The sequence below is a fragment of the Apodemus sylvaticus genome, chromosome 1 (genome assembly GCF_947179515.1).
Source record: "Apodemus sylvaticus chromosome 1, mApoSyl1.1, whole genome shotgun sequence".
Taxonomy (NCBI): Eukaryota; Metazoa; Chordata; class Mammalia; order Rodentia; family Muridae; genus Apodemus; species Apodemus sylvaticus.
This window is the reverse complement of record NC_067472.1, coordinates 98,972,341-98,988,926: the sequence shown is the minus strand read 5'-3', so window position 1 is coordinate 98,988,926 and position 16,586 is coordinate 98,972,341. Positions and strand designations below refer to the sequence as shown.

At 46.1% G+C, this 16,586-nt stretch overlaps 1 protein-coding gene across 1 annotated transcript in view; it reads left to right on the top strand.

Annotated features, from left to right (window-relative positions):
* Syt9 (synaptotagmin 9) overlaps nt 1–16,132 on the top strand; it is a 170,235-nt gene extending 154,103 nt beyond the window's left edge. Inside the window, exon 7 of the mRNA XM_052155304.1 lies at nt 13,970–16,132. Within this exon, the coding sequence (XP_052011264.1) occupies nt 13,970–13,978 (9 nt within the window). The 3' untranslated portion in view covers nt 13,979–16,132. The remainder of the gene's footprint in view (nt 1–13,969) is intronic.
* Nucleotides 16,133–16,586: the final 454 nt, after the last annotated feature.

The following is a 16,586-nucleotide window of genomic DNA, read 5'->3' as shown; positions in this document are numbered from 1 at the left end:
TTTAAATGCTTGTCCATAGGGAGTGGCACTATTAGGAGGTATGGTCTTGTTAGAGGAAGTACTTCACTGTGTAGGTGGGTTTTGAGGACTTAAATGTTCAAGCCAAGCCCAGTGTGGAATCCATTCTCCTTCTGATCAATATGTAGAACTCTGAGCTGCTCTAGTACCTTGTCTGCCTACATGCTGCCATACTTCCCACCTTAATGGCAGTGGAGCAAACCTCTGAAACTGTAAGCCAGCCCTAGTTAAATGTTTTCCTTTAGAGGAGGTGCCTTGGTCATGGTGTCTCTTCACAGCAGTAATACCCTAGCTAAAACACCTTGGTTTGAGAACCTTGAATTAACAATGATATATTCTTGCACCAACCGCCTCCTCTCCCCAAGGCACTGAATCATGCTATGTATATACATCATCCAATTGAGGTTTCACCCTGTGGAGTGCTTAATCTCCATTGCCAAGCTGTCTAAATTGGGAATCATCTGGGAGACATGTCTCTAGGTGTTGTGTTTTATAAAAAAGAGAAGAGGGCAGGATATTTTTTGGTAGATGTACAGTATGATGAGGTTGGGGAGGGGGGGGGTGCCTCAGCAGGCTCCTGCTAAGATATCCCTTCCTCCTGAGGCACCAGCTATATGACGACAAAGCTTAGAATATATGGATATAGCTTAGAATAGAGTTTATTTAAGGCATGGGAAGTGGAGTTGGAAGAGGAGGGAGAGAGAGAGAGAGAGAAAGGCAGGAGGGGGGAAGAGGAAGAGGAGGAAGAGGAGAAGAAGAAAAGAGAAGAGAGGTTGGCCAGAAACATGTGGAGAGAAATAGGGGTGGGGAGGAGAAATGGATCAGGCAGAGGAGGGGCAGACTGTAGGAAGGAGAGGAGGGCAAACAGCCCCTTTTATAGTAAGCCAGGCAAACCTGGCTCTTGCCAGGTAACTGGGGCGGAGCCCAGAAGGAATACTAATTCTAGGTGTATCTTTGAAGGAGAGTTTCCAGGAAGATCTAGCTGAGGAGAGTAGACCCAATCCTAAATGGGAGTGGCATTGTCCCATGGACTCAGGATCTGGCCTAAATAAAAAGGGGAAAAGACAAAGTGAGCTGAGCACCAGAGTTCCTCTCTGCTTCCGGGCTGTGGACACAGGGTCACCCAGTGTCTGGTGTTCTGCTACCATCTCTTCCCCAAAGACTGTGTCCTCTCTAACTGAGAGCCAAAATAAAGCCGCCCTCCCCTAAGTCCCTTTGTTAAATACTGCATCACCATAACAAGAGAGATAAGGAGTGCAGCTGTAAACAGGCCAGAGGGATTGTCTCCCTCAGGACACACTGAGTCTTCACCACCAGCAGCACATGAGTGCCAGAGCAAGCAGGCTGAGGGATTCTCGCAGTGTGACCCTCTGCAGTCTTGTCAGGCCTCACTCACATCAGTAACTTTGGCCCTGGCCTTGTTGCTTTCCTTGGTGGGAGGGCGCAGACTTGACGATGAGCCGATGAGCCGTGCTTGGTTAACTTTGAGGTGTATAACTGCTGCCACTTCCTGCCTCTACCCCTGGGGCTCTATCTTGGGCAGAGCAGCCGCCAACCCACAAACTGTGAGCCTTGAAGTGTAAGCAGCTAGGACTGGGGGTGTTTATTCTCATCACAGATTGAAACAGGACTTTTGGTTCCAGACAATGCTTTTAAGACAGTGTTTTTCCACACCACTGCTGCTAGAATGTAACCACCATACCCATCCAGAATAGATGGGCCATACAGGCCGCCTTGGGAAAGGTTCTCCCTCTCACTTTATCACTGTTAGCTGTGTTTCTTGTTACTGTGACCAAACACCTGAGACAAACAAGGAGGGAAGGAAGGGGTGAGGTGCTTTGAATGGAAATGGTGCCCATAGGCTCTTAGGGAGTAGCATTGTTTGAAAGGATTAGGCTCTGTGCCCCTGTTGGAAGAAGTGAATCACTGGGGGTGGGCTTTGAGGTTTCTAATGTTCAAGCCACACCCAGTATCTCTCTCTTCTGCCTCCCAGATATAGAACTTTCGGCTCCTTCATCAGCACCACATATGTCTATATTGCCACCATGCTTCCCTCCATTATAAAAATGGAGTAAATCTCTGAAATTGTAAGCCAACCCCAGTTAAATATTTTCCTTTATAAGAGTTGCTGTGGTCCAGTGTCTCTTCATTGTTAGGATTTTGTCTAAGCTCTACCCCACCATTACCTGGCAACAGCCAGGTAGGCCTGGCCTACTGTAAAAGAGGGTGCTCCGCCCCTCTTACTCTCTCTTGTTCCTCTTACCTCTTATCTCTCTCACCTCTCTCACTCTCAGCTTCTCTCTTGCCCTTCTTGGGTTCTCCTCCCCTCCCCCCTCTCTCCGCATTGTCATGGTCGGCCTCCGCTTTCTTTCTGCCTTTCTCTGCCTCTACTACCCTCTTAACTCCCACCCCATTCCCTGAAGAAGCTCTATTCTATACTATACCTGTGTGTGACTGGTCCCTGGGGGGAAGAGATGCCTCGACTTGGGCCTACTGAGGCACTCCCTTCCTATACACCGCCATATTCTCTTAACCTCTTTCTCTTTTTATGATCACAACATTCATAGTCATAGGAACCTTAACTAAGACAATGGGTTTGTTTGGCTAACTTCTAACCTGACAACTAGGGATGCGTGACAGGGGAAATTCAGAGTTTACACAGTAAGGAAACAGAGATGAATGGTATTGGCCGGCTGCTTTCACATTTTCATATAGTCTAAGATCCCAGCCCAGGGATTGGCTCTCCCTACCTCAGTTGATCTAAATTAGATCATCTCTCAGACATACCCGTCTCCCAGGAAATTCTAGATCCTGTCAAACTGATACTTGTTATTAACCACAGTGATCACTGAGATGAATCTCACAACCTGTAGTTGTTGTACTTGATCTTTGCGATTTCCTCTAATATGGTGTCCCTGGAAAGAGCATGCAGATACCCACTCTCATCACACTTTGCAGCCCCACATCCCAGTCATTTAGAAGACATGGCTGTACCTCACCGAGCTCAGCCAGGGTCTTGCATGGTTAGAGATCACACAATTATGCTGACTCTAGGCATTGTTTTCTCTTTGGTGTTAGAATTACTTCACTTAACAAAGTGAGATGAAAACAAAGCCTAAGAATTCTCTGGAAAATTCTTTTGTTTCTACCCTGCTGGCATTGACTCACAGCGGGGAGACCTTGCATTCCCTAATGCTTTGTGATGTAAGGGGTTTTGCTAATTTACTTTCAGTTGTTTTGATCTTGCTATTTCCTCCTCCACCTAATCATCTGCTTCAGTATCACCATAATTTCCAAACCCAGTAGGATGCATGGTGAACAATAGTGCAGTAAAACTGGGGAACTAAAAGCCCTTTGTTTTTAAAATCTTAAAAGCTAATGGAGTTTTCCCCCCCTTAATTTGGTGCTGTCCTATATTCTGTAGTGCCTCCCCTCTTCTAAAATATATTCTGATCAGTTCTGATGTTGTAGATGCAAAGGCTTGGTTCTTCTAAAGCAGCACCTAGTTTTCCTTAGTTATCTTAGCCTGCAACACCCTGGAGGGAAAAGGTTGGATTTTTTTGAGTACAGCACTCCTGTTCTGATAAAAGGATCTCATCTCCCCTCAGGGCTCAGCCTCTGACACCCTCCCACTAGTATTTGGAAGGCTCCAGAAGTGTCTCTCTTCCCTTCTCTTAGCACATTCCAGGACTGCTTTAGGGTAAGACCTTGCATGACCTAGTGTAGGTCCAAGGGTCCTATTGGAACACCCATTTAAAGTGCCACACTTCCGCACTGCATTTGGAGCTGTGAGGTGCTAGAATGAAGTTTCTAGCAGCTATCTTGACTTCTAAACTCAATACCAGAAAGGGCCAAACAAAGGAAAGCCAGCCTGAGAGGTCGAGAAAGTAATGCAGCCTGGTGACACTGATGCTCTGGATCCAGCTGCTCCTAAGTGTTTATCTCATATGTGAACATATATGATACACTATGTGACAAGCCTTTACATTTGACACAGCTCATGGTCAAAATTTTCTACCCTCCACAGACATGAGAGAAAATGGCCACGGACATGGCTCTTCATTTTAAACTGTGAACGCAGTGACTGGTCACTACGTAGAAAAGAGCTGACAGCAGAGCAGGCTTAGAAACATGCAGTTTTAGGAAACAACCTGTTCAGAGATTTTACCATCAAATGAAGAACATATGGAAGTGTGTGGTAACTTTAAGCATTAGTATCTAGGAAACAGTATTGTTTCACCTTGCCATCAGAAAAGATTGTCATAGACCTCACAGGCAGAGGGAGTGCCGGGAGTGCTGTGGTCTGTCTACCTCCAGGGCTTAAAAGGGTCAGCTCAGGAACTTTGGAAAGGTCATGGAACACTTGCCCCAGATGAGAGAGGCTAAATTACATTCCTCAGACCACTGGGAGGTCCCTGCAGCTAGGGGAGGCCCACAGTTATTACGAGACCATCGGCCACCTACCTCATTTCCTACAAACCAATCAGTTTAGATGTAACACTGTTCTGCCAATCACATTGTACCTAATGGCGGCTGTCCTGAGGACCTTATAAAGGCCTGCATGTGGTCGTTCTCTCCCCATGTGCAGGGCGACCCCAGCACGCTGGATTAAATAAAATTCCTCTTGCTTTTTGCATCAATTCCTGTCTCCATGTTGTTCACTCGGGGTCACTTCCAGAGTCTCACAGGCTAAGAGCCTTTCACTCCAATTCTGTGACCTATATAATGCTACCCATAGGAAGAGCTTCCCTCAGACTGCCCACAGCCTCTCTCCCACCAGGTTGTAGATGTTCCGATAGGGTCCATCTCAAAGGTCAGGGTGCTGGCTCTGCAGAGGCCTGCTTCCTCGTTTGTGGAAACTCATCATATAGCAAGACAGTGCAGGTGACCAAGAGAACTCATTCTTATAGCCTCCCTTTGTCTACTGACCAGTTAATCCATAATGGATAACTTCATTCACGAGAAAAGAACCCTCAGGACCAATTACCTTCCAACGATCTCGCCTCTCATGTAGCATTAACTATGACTTTTGAGAGTTAACATCCGTATGGGATTTGGAGAAGACATTCAAACCCTGCCTCACCCAGAATCCTTTCAAAGAGTTGTCCCGTAGCATAGCTGGACTCCCACATAGCCTGACCAGTGGGCCCTACACTGAAGAACTTTTTCCTGAGCTGGTCCAGAGGGCTTTGAATGAGACAGTTCTCATGTCACGAGACAAGGAATACATTGGGCTTCTAAGAACAGAATCCTCAGTTCAAACTGCTCCTAAGAGTGGGTTTATTGCTTCATGAAAATTAAAGATGAGAAGTCTGTTTTAATCTAGAAGTTTACAGTATCTAGGACCTCCACCGTGGGGCTCTTACATTCTCTTAGATCTATATACGTCTATGTAGAATTCCTGCATTATCCAAGCAGCTATCAGGCCCAGCCTCAGTTGGGAAACTGGGGAGTGATGTTGAGAAAATGATGTAATGAGGGGTGGAATAGACTGGTACGACATCTGAACCAAGTGATCCATCTTAAAATGGGTAAAAATAGGCCAACTGGACACCGTGGGCTTTTTCCTTTAGTACAGCACCACCTGCATTAGTCAAGTGTTCTCTGGAGGAACAGAATTGACAGAACAGATATAGATTACAAAGAGTTTATTAGCTTGGTTGGCACAGCACGAGCCAGGCAGTCCAGCAGTGGCTGTCTGCATGGTAGAGAGGTCGAAGATGTTTTAGCTGTTCTGTCCATGAGGGTAGATGCTCTAGCAGTCCCAGTCTGGCACTGAAGGAAGCCTGGAGGATTTAGTCCACCTTGGAAGGACAAGGTAAGTAGATTTCCCACTTCAGGGAAGAATAGCAGCACCAGCAAAACTCATGCACTTACCAGCAGGGACTGAAGGTGAGCAGGCAAAGCAAGCTCTGCATTTTTCTCAGACCTCTTTATCTCTAGGCAGCCAGCAGAAGGCACTGTCTACTCTAAGGAGCAGGCCTTCAAGGATTTATCCTCGCAGCCCTACCCAGAGCTTTGGGTTGATCCCCAATCCCTTCCCTGACTACACTACTTAAAATCCTCTAGTAACTGCCCTGTGTCCTGAACAACCTCAGGGTTCCCTTGCCTTCAAGTCCCTCCATGACCCTTGGCTCTCTCCCCGTTTCACTTTAAGTTGGGGCCATGCCTAATTGCTCTTGGTCCATTTAATTCTTTTTATTGACTATTCATCCTTGTTCCTGCTTTGATTTTCTATGTTCTGCCTGTTACCCAGCTACATCTCATTCATCATTTAAGTGTCTGATTAGCTATCACCCTGGGAAAGTATCCTGAGGATCCTCCAGTATGATATGAGCTAAATGTTCCCTGTCTGTGCTTCTTAGCTCTCTGGCACTCACCCTGACATAGTATTTGGTGACACTTGATATCATCCGTGTATGTGCCATGCATTCCCGCAGTGCCAGTCACTGCTGGAGGCCAGAGCTGCTGTTCATCATCATATAACCTGTACCCTGTACATTTCCTGGCAGAGTCAGCCCTGAATACATTCCTGTTGGGAGGAATACCAATTTCTCTCGTCTTATTACACATAAAATGACTGCTGATTTCTTATAGTCTCTGCATACCAACTTTCAAATCTGGGAGCACAGTGGTTCTCTTAATACCTAAAATAAATGACCACTGCTGCACAAAATCACGTGCTCTTCCATGGACCCCTGCTTCTTCTGTGGCACGCATATCTCAGACAAGCCTCAGACAGCACCCATGAGAGTTAAAGACAAGGGCAACCAAGGTCCTGTTGGTCATCTCACATGAGATTTTGCAGCCGCAAGTATAACGCCTCAGGTGGTCCTCATAGGCTTATCATAGTTGGAAAGGCAGACAGGGTGGGGCAGGTCCTGCTGCAGGAACACTCACAAGTCTGGACCGCTGCTGGCTCCCTTGCTGGCAGCTAATTTCCGTGATTATTTCAAGACTCCCATTTCCGTGGCATCATTTGCTGTGTTGTGACATTCTATTCGAGCAAGGATCAGCCAGACTTGCTTTGAAACAATGCCTTTGAAGATAGAATTGCTGCCTTCAAGTATTTGTTCAGCAAATATTAGCTGAATACTTACAGCGGGGGCTGGTGACATGCCGAAAAGACGAGAATCCTCTCTTGGGTGGAGCTTGTATCCTTCGGGGAGAAACAGGGAATAAGCCTGGTAAAGTGTTTCAGGTAGCTTTATAAAAATAAAATGAGGATGATTAGAAGTGGAGGGGGCCTGCATATAACACAAGGAGACGAACAGTGTGCCTCAGTATGGTTGGTGGTGATGGTCAGTCACTTGTGATATTCCCAGAACAGCCTTTAGCTCATGCTATACAATGTGAACCAGTGAGATAATTGCTTTTGGCTGTAACTAAAATATTCAACTTTTCTTTCTAGAATTCTCAGCTCCTTAATTTAACAGATTAATACCCATAAACTTATAAAATCAATTTCACATTTAACCAAATTCTCTCAAACATTTTTATATAAAGAAACAATATTTTATAAACCTAAGAAGCAAAATTATTTTAAACATTCAGATACTACTTAAGCAATTGATAGGTTGAAGCCCATTAAACTAAAATTGCTGAATTAACATGTAAATTATATCACATGTCTCAAACAGCAGTCATTTTATGTATTAAACAAAATGGTTTTCAAACGCCCAATTCTTTTTTCTTTATTTGATATATTCTTTATTTAGATTTCAAATGATTTTCCCTTTCCTGGATCCCCCCCTCCCCAAAAGTCCCATAAGCCCTCTTCCCTTCCCCTGTCCCCCAATCCACCCCTTCCCGCTTCCCTGTCCTGATATTCCCCTACACTGATGCACTGAGCCTTTCCAGGACCAGGGGCCTCTCCTTCCTTCTTCTTGGGCTTTATTTGATATGTGAATTGTGTCTTGGGTATTCCAGGCTTCTAGGCTAATATCCACTTATCAGTGAGTGCATACCATGTGTGTTCTTTTGTGATTGGGTTAGCTCACTTAGGATGATATTCTCCAGTTCCATCCATTTGTCTAAGAATTTCATGAATTCATTGTTTTTATGTCTGAATAGTACTCCATTGTGTATATATACCACATTTTCTGTATCCATTCCTCGGTTGAGTCAAACACCTAATTCATATGATGCTTAAAACATAAAAACTGGCAGATTTGAGTTAAATCAATAAAGCATCTTGAAATCAACTTTGCAAGATGTTTTTCTATGTCTATACTTGACAAATTGAAACCAGACATGGTGGCACACACCTGTAACCCCAGGACTCCAGAGACTAAGGCAGAAGGACTGCCAAAAGTTTGAAGATAGTCTGAGCTACATAAAGACACCTATCTGAAAGAACACACCCAAAAATAGAGAAAAATAAGTTATCCTAACTTAATGGCCATTAAAATGATGAGTTTGGTAACTTTCTAGTATAGCAGATTGTTGTTAGGCATGTGCTTTATTAATCAAATAAATTGTGCATCATGGTACAAATATGGGCCTATAGTCCCAGAACTTGGGAGGTAGAGGCAGAAAGATCAAGAACTTAAGGCTTGTCTCAACTAGGTAGCAAGTTGAAAGTCAGCCTAGGCTACATAAGACCATGCATTTTTTAAAGCTAAACAAATATATGTAAAGTAAAACATAAGACAAAATTCATGTCACAAAATACAAATTGCTTCTGAGTAAATATACTTGTGCAAAAACTTCATTACTCTGCCATTTACAAATCCTGTGTGTCGCACCTGTCTTTGCAAAGTTAATTTTCCAATCAATAGGAATAGAACTATCAGTTCAGGTCTTCAGTAATGGAAATATACCTGGAAAATACCTGTGGCCATCTAGACACTAGCATTTCAAACTGAAGGGGTAAAATAACTATATAGAAACAGGATGGGGCTTGATTTGCCTCCTGGGGGAGTTTTCCCAATGCTAGGTGTTAAGGAGCCGAATTCCTCTGCTAGAAGACAATGCGGACTTTTGATCTCCTCTCATAATCCAGCGCAGCATGTACATCCTTGAACTTCCCTCCCAACCCACGTTTTCTTACACTATTTCCCTTCTTATCCTGTGATCTGGATAGTGACATCATGTGTCCCCCACATGCGAGTAGCACACAGTCGGAGCTTTCTGCTGAGACTTACTCCTTAGGCATTTCATGCTCTGAGCTCGCTAAGAGAGTGGGCACCGTTCTTTTTGAGTGCTCAGTAAATGTTTGTTGAGTTTGTTAGTGAGTAAATGTGGTGCTACAGATTTGGACGGGCACACTGCATGTGTCCTCCTCTTGACCTCAGGAAGTAGTAAGTACCTAATGCACCACCTCATTCATAAAAATGTGAAAATGTGATGTTTGCCTTTTGAATAGCATTGTCACTGGAACCCTTGCCTCGGTGTGTAGCTAATGAGCTATTCTTTGTAAGTAACATGTACATGTCTCTCTCTCTCTCTCTCTCTCTCTCCCTCCCTCCCTCCCTCCCTCCCTCCCTCCTTCCCTTTCTCCCTCCTTCCCTCCCCCCTCTCTCTGTCACACACACACACACACACACACACACACACACATTTTTTATTTTATTTTATTTTATTTTGGTTTTTTGAGACAGGATTTCTGTGTAGCCCTGGCTGTCCTGGGACTCACTCTGTAGACCAGGCTGACCTCAAACTCAGAAATCCGCCTGCCTTTGCCTCTGCCTCTGCCTCTGCCTCTGCCTCTGCCTCTGCCTCTGCCTCTGCCTCCCAAGTGCTGGGATTACAGGCATGCACCACCACGCCCAGCCACACACACACACACATTTGTACCACACCTTTTACCTTAACAACTTGACAATGGACTTTCTTGTGACATCTGAACTGTTCAATTCTTTTCTAGACTTCAAACTTTGTTAAGGATTTTTTATTTTGTATTATGTGCCTGTGAGAGATGGGGCCTTTGGGAGCCAGCAGAGGGCGTTGGATTCCCTGGAGCTTCACCTAGGGGCGGTTGTTGTAAGCCACCGGACACTGACACTGGGAACCAAACTGATCCTCTCCAAGAGGTCTTCCTGCCCCCTAGGACTGACTGCTTTATGGGAAGATTCTGTAGTGGTGTACAGAGCCTCGTGTGTTCTTCCAGAGCATGCATTTAGATCTTAAGGGCATGGTAGCAGAGTCTGGCCATGCTGTGTCTTACCGTTACCACATCCTTTATCTCCCCGGAAGAAAATTTTAATTGTTCTATCAGACATAAAGGTTTAGAGAAAGGATTAAGTGAGATATGATGTACAAATTCAAATATTTAACATGGTACTGTTTACCCAAATGGACATTTCCATTTTTTAAGCTGTTACCTCAAGCTGCTGATAGAAATGCCATTCCCTTTATACTGTCTTAGTTCTTATTTCTTTAGTTGCTTTAATTTTTATTCCTTTACACTTCAACCTCTATTATCCCATCCTATTCTCCTTTTCTTAAAATCTTTCTTCCCAACAGGTCCCCCTCCTCCTTTCGTGTCTGGTTTGTGCAACCTACTAAGTTTACTTAGGCTGCCCAGGGCTGGGTAGCAGGACAGTTATTGCATGGTGGCAGCACTGCTGAAGGAAGTGACTCCTCTTCCCTTGGCCACCAGTAACTGTTGTTAGTCCCTCATAGGGGAGTGGGCCCCATGAGCCCTCCCTGTTCTGGGACAAAGTGTCACCATAAATCCAGCTCGTGAGCAGGTAGTCCGGCCTCAGTGCATTCACAAACTCATCAGCCATGCCCCGCCCAGAAGACAGTGCTTCCCAGCACTCCTCCCGGCCTGACTTCCAATCCTTCCACCCCTCTTCCACCGTGCTCCCTGGTGAAGGGCTGATCCCATTATGACTGAGCCCTAAGGTCACTTAGTCTCTGCGCATTAATTAGTTGTAGCCTCTGTATAGACCATGGCCAACTGGGAAAAGAAGTGGCCCTGATAAGGCTGAGGGGGCACGAGGGAAGGAAGAAAGTGTTCAGAGGTCACTTTGATGGTGTGCCCGCCTACCTGGCACAGTGGCACTGGGTCCTGTTGTAGAGCTGGTGACCGCCCCGCCCCATCCCAGGGATACCACACACTCTCTTATTTCTTTAGCACACTAGTTATATGAGGGGGAAACACAATAAAAAGTAACACCGCCTTTGAGGGAAGGTGATGTTCGCCCGATTCTAGGTGGTGGTATTTGTTTCGTATAAATATTTGTAAAGCTGTACTAAACAGCCAGAAAATACCAATATTTCACACATTTTAGATTAAAGATTTTAAAATGTAAGAGTAACAATATTAAGCACATATAAGATTGAATACAATAAGAATCTCTTCCATTTTTGGCAGATTCTTAGTCTAAAGCCCTTAGACACTCCTGTAATCAGAGCCCATTTTCAAATTCACAGGGAGATGTAATCAACTGCTCCCCTCAGCCAGTCTGTGTTCTTAATCTGGGGTCAATTTGAATGGCCTGTCTCACTTCAGCTGTCATCTTTGTGATTGAAGTGTCATTGCGCATTAGGGTTGTCACTGAGACAGCTCTCATCTTCGATTTCAATTCAATTTAATTCCAATCAAGTCCTTATGTCTCAGGACAATTAAATCCACTTAGAAACCTTTCCGGTCAGGTAAGATTGTAACCACCACTTCCTGTCAGACTGAATATCCTGAAGCCTTCCAAACCTGTGACACAGCCCGGAAGGCCACGGGGTCTGGAAACAAGGAGAGATCTGCTGTGCTCAGTAGTGGTAGCGCAGGAACCAGCAAGATTGGACACACGGTGCTTAAACCACCATCCCTGTCTCCACTCTTCATCCCTACTCAGCCTTCACTGGGCCAGTGCTGTTCTGAGCCAGAGAAAACTCTCCTCTAAGATCTTCTGAAAATATTGGATGCTCTCTCTCTCTCCCTCTCTCTCTCTCTCTCTCTCTCTCTCTCTCTCCCCCTCCCTCCCTCCCTCCCTCTCTCCCTCCCTCTCTCTCTCTCCCCCTCCCTCCCTCCCTCCCTCTCTCCCTCCCTCTCTCTCTCCCCCTCCCTCCCTCCCTCCCTCTCCTCTCTCCCCCCTCCCTCTCCCCTTCCCTCCCTCCCTCTCTCTCTCTCTCTCTCTCTCCCTCCCTCCCTCCCTCCCTCCTCTCTCCTCTCTTCTCTCTCCTCTCTCTCTCCTCTCTCCCCTTTCCTCTCTCTCTCCTCTCTCCCTTTTCTCTCTCTCTCCGGCTCCCTTTCCCTCTCCCTCTCTCTCTCCCTCTCTCTCTCCTTCTCTTCCCCTCTTTCTCTCCCTCTCTCTCCCTCTCTCTCTCCCTCCCTCCCTCCCTCTCTCCCTCCCTCCCTCTCTCCTCCTTCTCTCTCCTCTCTCTCCCTCACTCCCTCCCCATCTCTCTCTCTCTCCTCTCCCTCCCTCCCCTCTCCCTCCCTCCCCTCTCCCTCCCCCCTCCCTCTCTCTCTCTCTCTCTCTCTCTCTCTCTTTCTCTCTCTCTCCCCCCGCAGCATGAGTCATCCATGTCCAACCCTACCAAGCTACTTTCTTCAGACATAACCTAGGCGTCTGACTTTTTTGGCTCTTGTGAGACTGTGGAGCCAGATGAGCAGCCACTTCAGATGCATCAGAACTCCTCTCTCCTGTCAGTCTGTGGGCTTGGTCCCTGGCCACCATGTTTTGGAACCTAGTGGCAATATCCAGAGGAGGAAAACAAGCGACTTTAGGCCCAGACAGGACTGGTGCCAGAAGACATCAGAAGCAGAGGAGGAGCTAGCAGGCCACTCCTCAGCATCCCCCAGGGCTATGCCAGAGACTGGTATTTTACACACACAAAGAAGGGCGCCAAATGAGTCCCCTGCAGCAGCAGCATCCAGTTAGAGCCATGTTATTACTTGGGTCATTGGCATCGTGGCCTCTGTTAGTGGTTTTTCTCCATATGGGAACTAGCTTTAAAAGGCTAGCGCTGTAAACATGTTTCAGGCAAGGCATAACTAGCCCAGTATAGAGGAGACTCCTGGGTCTGAACACATATGTACTATCTTGTCAGTGCACCCCAGGCAATCTGTTAAGATCTGTTCAAATGACAGATATCTATTTGCCCTTCCCTGCCACCTTCAGAAGTGAATATATCTTCCCTGAGGGATGTGTGTGTATACATACTTCAAAGCCAGACATGACTTTCTGTCTTCCATGTACACAGCTTTAATTACTTTCTGTAAGTTGTAGCTTTATTGCAGAACTCTGATTTCTGAAAGACAGTCTGCACATTCCAATTTGAGAACATTTGCTGCCAAGCCTGTGTGTAAAATTCTGTTATGGTAGCCACAGAAGTCGTTTGGTTTCTGTCCTCTCTGTGCCTCTGTATTATCCCTTAATCTGTATATAAAGGTAATGCCATGAATTGAATTTTAGCTGAATGCTGGGTTGGATGAGCAACACAAGAGAACTCGCTTCTGTAAGGCTGAGGTTCTACTAAGAAAGTTCTCTGTTCAGGGCTGGGGGTATAGCGTGATGCTAGGACACTTGCCCAACATGTATAAGGACCTGCTCTCTCCCCAGAAAAACACACACATGCACACACGTGTATACCTTTCACATCTACAAACAAGGATTGAGTGTTACGAGGTTTCATCACTCAAACCCCCTCTCGCCAGCCCAGTCTTCTTGCTACAGCCATATTCCTCACAGTGCAGTCCCTGATGATCCTTCCTCTGCACTAATTCCTTTCCTTGCCTCCACTTGGACTTTCTCCTCCACCCTAATGGCCTGAACTCACCTTTAGCCCAAGTGGCACTTGTACTTCAGATTCCTTTTAGAGGCCTCAAAGGCTCTGCTAGCAGGTTGTGTACACCTCCTTATGAGTCCTTTGAAATCTGGGTAAAGATCTCACACATGGTTTGTGTGTTTCCAGCATCCATATCAGTGCCTGGTGTTTGCTTGGTACACATTAAAACTATAAAAGTAAAAACCAGCTCACTCTCTGTTTCTTCTCTCCACAGAAACGATGACTACAGACAAGAGGACTGCTTGTGCCAAGGACACAGTCGGACAACCATGTAACAAAGATCTTCAGTAACTTTTCCCACCTAGCAACACCCAGATGACTCCAGTGATGAAATACTCAGCTGTAACCACAGCAATAACTGGCCCTCTTTCCAAATTGGATTTGGTGACTCTGAATGGTTCATCTATTTTCTTCAGGTGGCCCAAGGTGATAGGCTCGAGGGATGCTCATCCCTCACTGTCAGAAACCAAGGTGGACTGTGGAAGAGAGCAGGTGGCATAGTGAGAGTCCTGAATGCCAAGGCTCCTAGTAAGGCTCGTGTAAGGTGTTTGGTTGTATGGGCATGATACTGGTCCTGACAGTGGTCAGTCTAACATGCAGTCATTGGATTGGATGCCCTGGAAGGACAGAATATTTAAAAATATATATATCCAGGTGCTAAATAGGCAGCAGATTTCAAATCAAACTCTACTACCTGTGAGCTAATGACTGTCTACGAGGATAATTCCACCCCAGAAAGTGTTCCAGTTTTCCAAGGAATAGCCCAAGAGAACACTAGACCAAGCCAGCCTGGAAAAAGTCCCATGCAAGGCAGGTCAGTTCATAGCAAACTCACTGTCCCCGCCCATGTACATGGCAGAGTCCCACCTAGCCATGGTCCTTCTTCACAGCTGAACCCAGGTTCTGGGATTCTAAAACACTGTTCCCAGGTAACCAGCAGCCTCTTCCTTTCCAGCGGTGATATTACTAGAATGAAATATGCCAGCCTTGTTAGAGATGCTTGCCTCCCGTTGGAATACTCATCCTGGAATAGTCTTTCCCGGGCACAGAAGTGTGTGTTATGGGATAAGATCACTGAGAGATGACACTAAGAAAAGGCACAGCTTTGGGGCTTTCTTGATACAACTGCCTTCTGGGTGTTTCCATAGGCATCAGCCCAGGGTATAGACTTGGGCAGCCATAGAGAGAGGCTCTTTTCCGTCTCAGACACATACCACTTTTGTAGCACTTGGGAAATGGAAATACCTACAAGAATGAAAGCCAAGGGCTCTCCCCAGGGTAGCTCATCCATTACCCAGCATCCTTCTCAACCAGTATACTGCCAGTTCTGCACCTCACCCTTCCTGTATCTGCCTCCAGGAAATGAAACCAAAGGCCCCAGCATCCCCTGAATGGACTGGGGGCTCTCCCATCATGGGTCTAGACCCTCTGCATCACTGCTCCACAATCCCATTCCCTTCCAGTCTGTGTAACAGAGTCCAGAGTTGGGTTGCAGTTGACAATCCTGGAAAGCGACCTCTCTTCATTTCATTTCATATTTCAGTGTAGTTTGCACCTGAGAGATGCAGCATCACAGTAGATGTTGGAAAGTTCTGGCTTCCATACACCACCTAGTACAAGAAATCCTACTGCCAATGCCAGATCTTGTCATGTCTTAAAAGGGTAGAGGCCTTTGGTTGTGTAAGGAAATGTTAATTCACTCAAGCTTAGTGCATTCCCTGGCCTGCCGGATCCACTCCCGTCTCCTTCCAACTTCATTTGAAGGGGTTCAAAGGGAAGCTATGTTCAAAGTTCAGCCTATGTCTGATAAAATGAGAAAAGCACACCTTCCTTTCCCTGTGGATCCTCTCTGCCCATCCCTCCTATTCAGATATCCAGAAGCATATCAGTGTTTAGAACCAAAGTATGAAGGGCGAGTGCCAACAGGGTAGTGAGCAGAAATACTGTCACAAGGTCCAGGCAGATGCGCCTAGAAGAATGGTCCCAAAGAAACTAGAATGGTTCCAGCAAACAATTACCAGGCAGCCATCTTGTTAAGCTTTGACATGTCCTTGGCAGTGGGAGCCCAGGTTGGAGATCCTGGGGTTGTCTGTAGTTCCCACCTCAGGATCTCCTCACCTTGAGCTAGCAGCCCTGGGGTACTGTGGAATACGCCACTGACTCAAAGCCGGCTTTGCGGGGGCATTCAGGCGAAGAAGACTGCCCACGTGGTGAGCGGATGGTTTTGTGTGTGGATAGCTTTGCCTAGCCAGTATAGCTGTGGCCAGAAGCTGGCTATCAATCTGAATTTCCTCAGCTCATTTGCAGCTCTGCCTCTGTTCTCTTGTGTTCTGTTTGGTCACCCTTTAGTTTCCTAGTAAATATTCCTTTTGAAAAATACAGTTGTTGTCTCATTAGATTGGCGGGGGGAGGGGAGGTGTTTTTCTTGCCTTTTTTTTTTTCCAGGAAAGAAGGATACTACGATACTTGAAAAAAATTAAAATCCTGGTGGAATGCGAAGCAACCTGATCAAAGCTTAGGACAACACCCTGGGAAGATCTGGTGCTGAGTGAGAGAAAGGCTGTCTGTCCTCCCACCAGTAACCAGCCCTCCTCCCTGCCCGCACTTCGGGGATCTCTGCCCTGGGTGTGTGTTGCCACTCACGCGTCTCCAGGGGTAATGAATGGTGTGCATTCAGCAGAGGCTGCAGCGTCCAGTATGGACTAGCATTGGCAAGTCAGGGAGGTAGAGAAGATGGGTGTTTGTACAATTCTCTAGGGATCCTAACTCTTCATGACCATTAGTAACCAGTTCTTCATATAAGAAGAAGAGCATCACTCACACTTAAAGAG